General features: G+C 68.5%; 2 protein-coding genes across 2 annotated transcripts in view; one reads left to right on the top strand and one right to left on the bottom strand.

Annotated features, from left to right (window-relative positions):
• TRIP12 (thyroid hormone receptor interactor 12) overlaps positions 1-223 on the bottom strand; it is a 129,811-nt gene extending 129,588 nt beyond the window's left edge. The window contains exon 1 of the mRNA XM_012726656.1: positions 145-223. The gene's annotated coding sequence lies outside the window, so the exon portion shown is untranslated. The remainder of the gene's footprint in view (positions 1-144) is intronic.
• A 92-nt stretch (positions 224-315) lies between these two features.
• Positions 316-549, top strand: part of FBXO36 (F-box protein 36) — a 54,729-nt gene continuing 54,495 nt past the window's right edge. The window contains exon 1 of the mRNA XM_004674782.2: positions 316-426. Coding sequence (XP_004674839.1) covers positions 331-426 — 96 coding nt within the window. The 5' untranslated portion in view covers positions 316-330. The remainder of the gene's footprint in view (positions 427-549) is intronic.

Below are 549 nucleotides of genomic sequence, written 5' to 3'. Positions count from 1 at the left end.
TCCCCCGGCGGCCGGCGAGCTCCTCCCGATCCCTTCGAGGGACCAGGAAGGGGAAGGTGAAGCTGCGCTGGGTATCCCTCCGCCGGGGTCACCCCCGCCCCTCCGTGGTAGCAGGAACTAATTCCCCTTCGGGTCACCGGGGACCTGGAGGTGGGCTCTTCCGCCGGTCTGGGTGTCCTCTGGCCCTCGGGAGACGGGACGACACCCCCAGTTAGCAGCCCCCGGCCGGCTCGAAAGCGGGGTTCGATTTAAACTAGGGCTTTGGCCCCCTGACCCCCAGCAAGCCCCGCCCCTTCCTGGTTGTCTTAGCGACGGCGGTGGCGTCCCAAGATGGCGTCGTGGCTGCCGGAGACTCTGTTCGAAATTGTAGGACAAGGCCCGGCGCCGAGCAAAGACTATTACCAGTTATTGGTCACCAAGTCCCAGGCAAGTGCGAGCCGCGGTATGCCCCCTCTAAGTCCCTGCCCGCCCCGGGGCCGTCCGCAAGGCCAGCGCGCCGGCCCGAGCGACTAGGGCCCGCCGGAAGCGCCCGCACCGGCTGCGAGCCCA

This window comes from Condylura cristata, unplaced genomic scaffold, assembly GCF_000260355.1.
Source record: "Condylura cristata isolate star-nosed mole 26May11 unplaced genomic scaffold, ConCri1.0 scaffold00002, whole genome shotgun sequence".
Lineage (NCBI taxonomy): Eukaryota > Metazoa > Chordata > Mammalia > Eulipotyphla > Talpidae > Condylura > Condylura cristata.
Note: the sequence above shows the minus strand (reverse complement) of the source record. Positions and strands in the feature narration are given on the sequence as shown.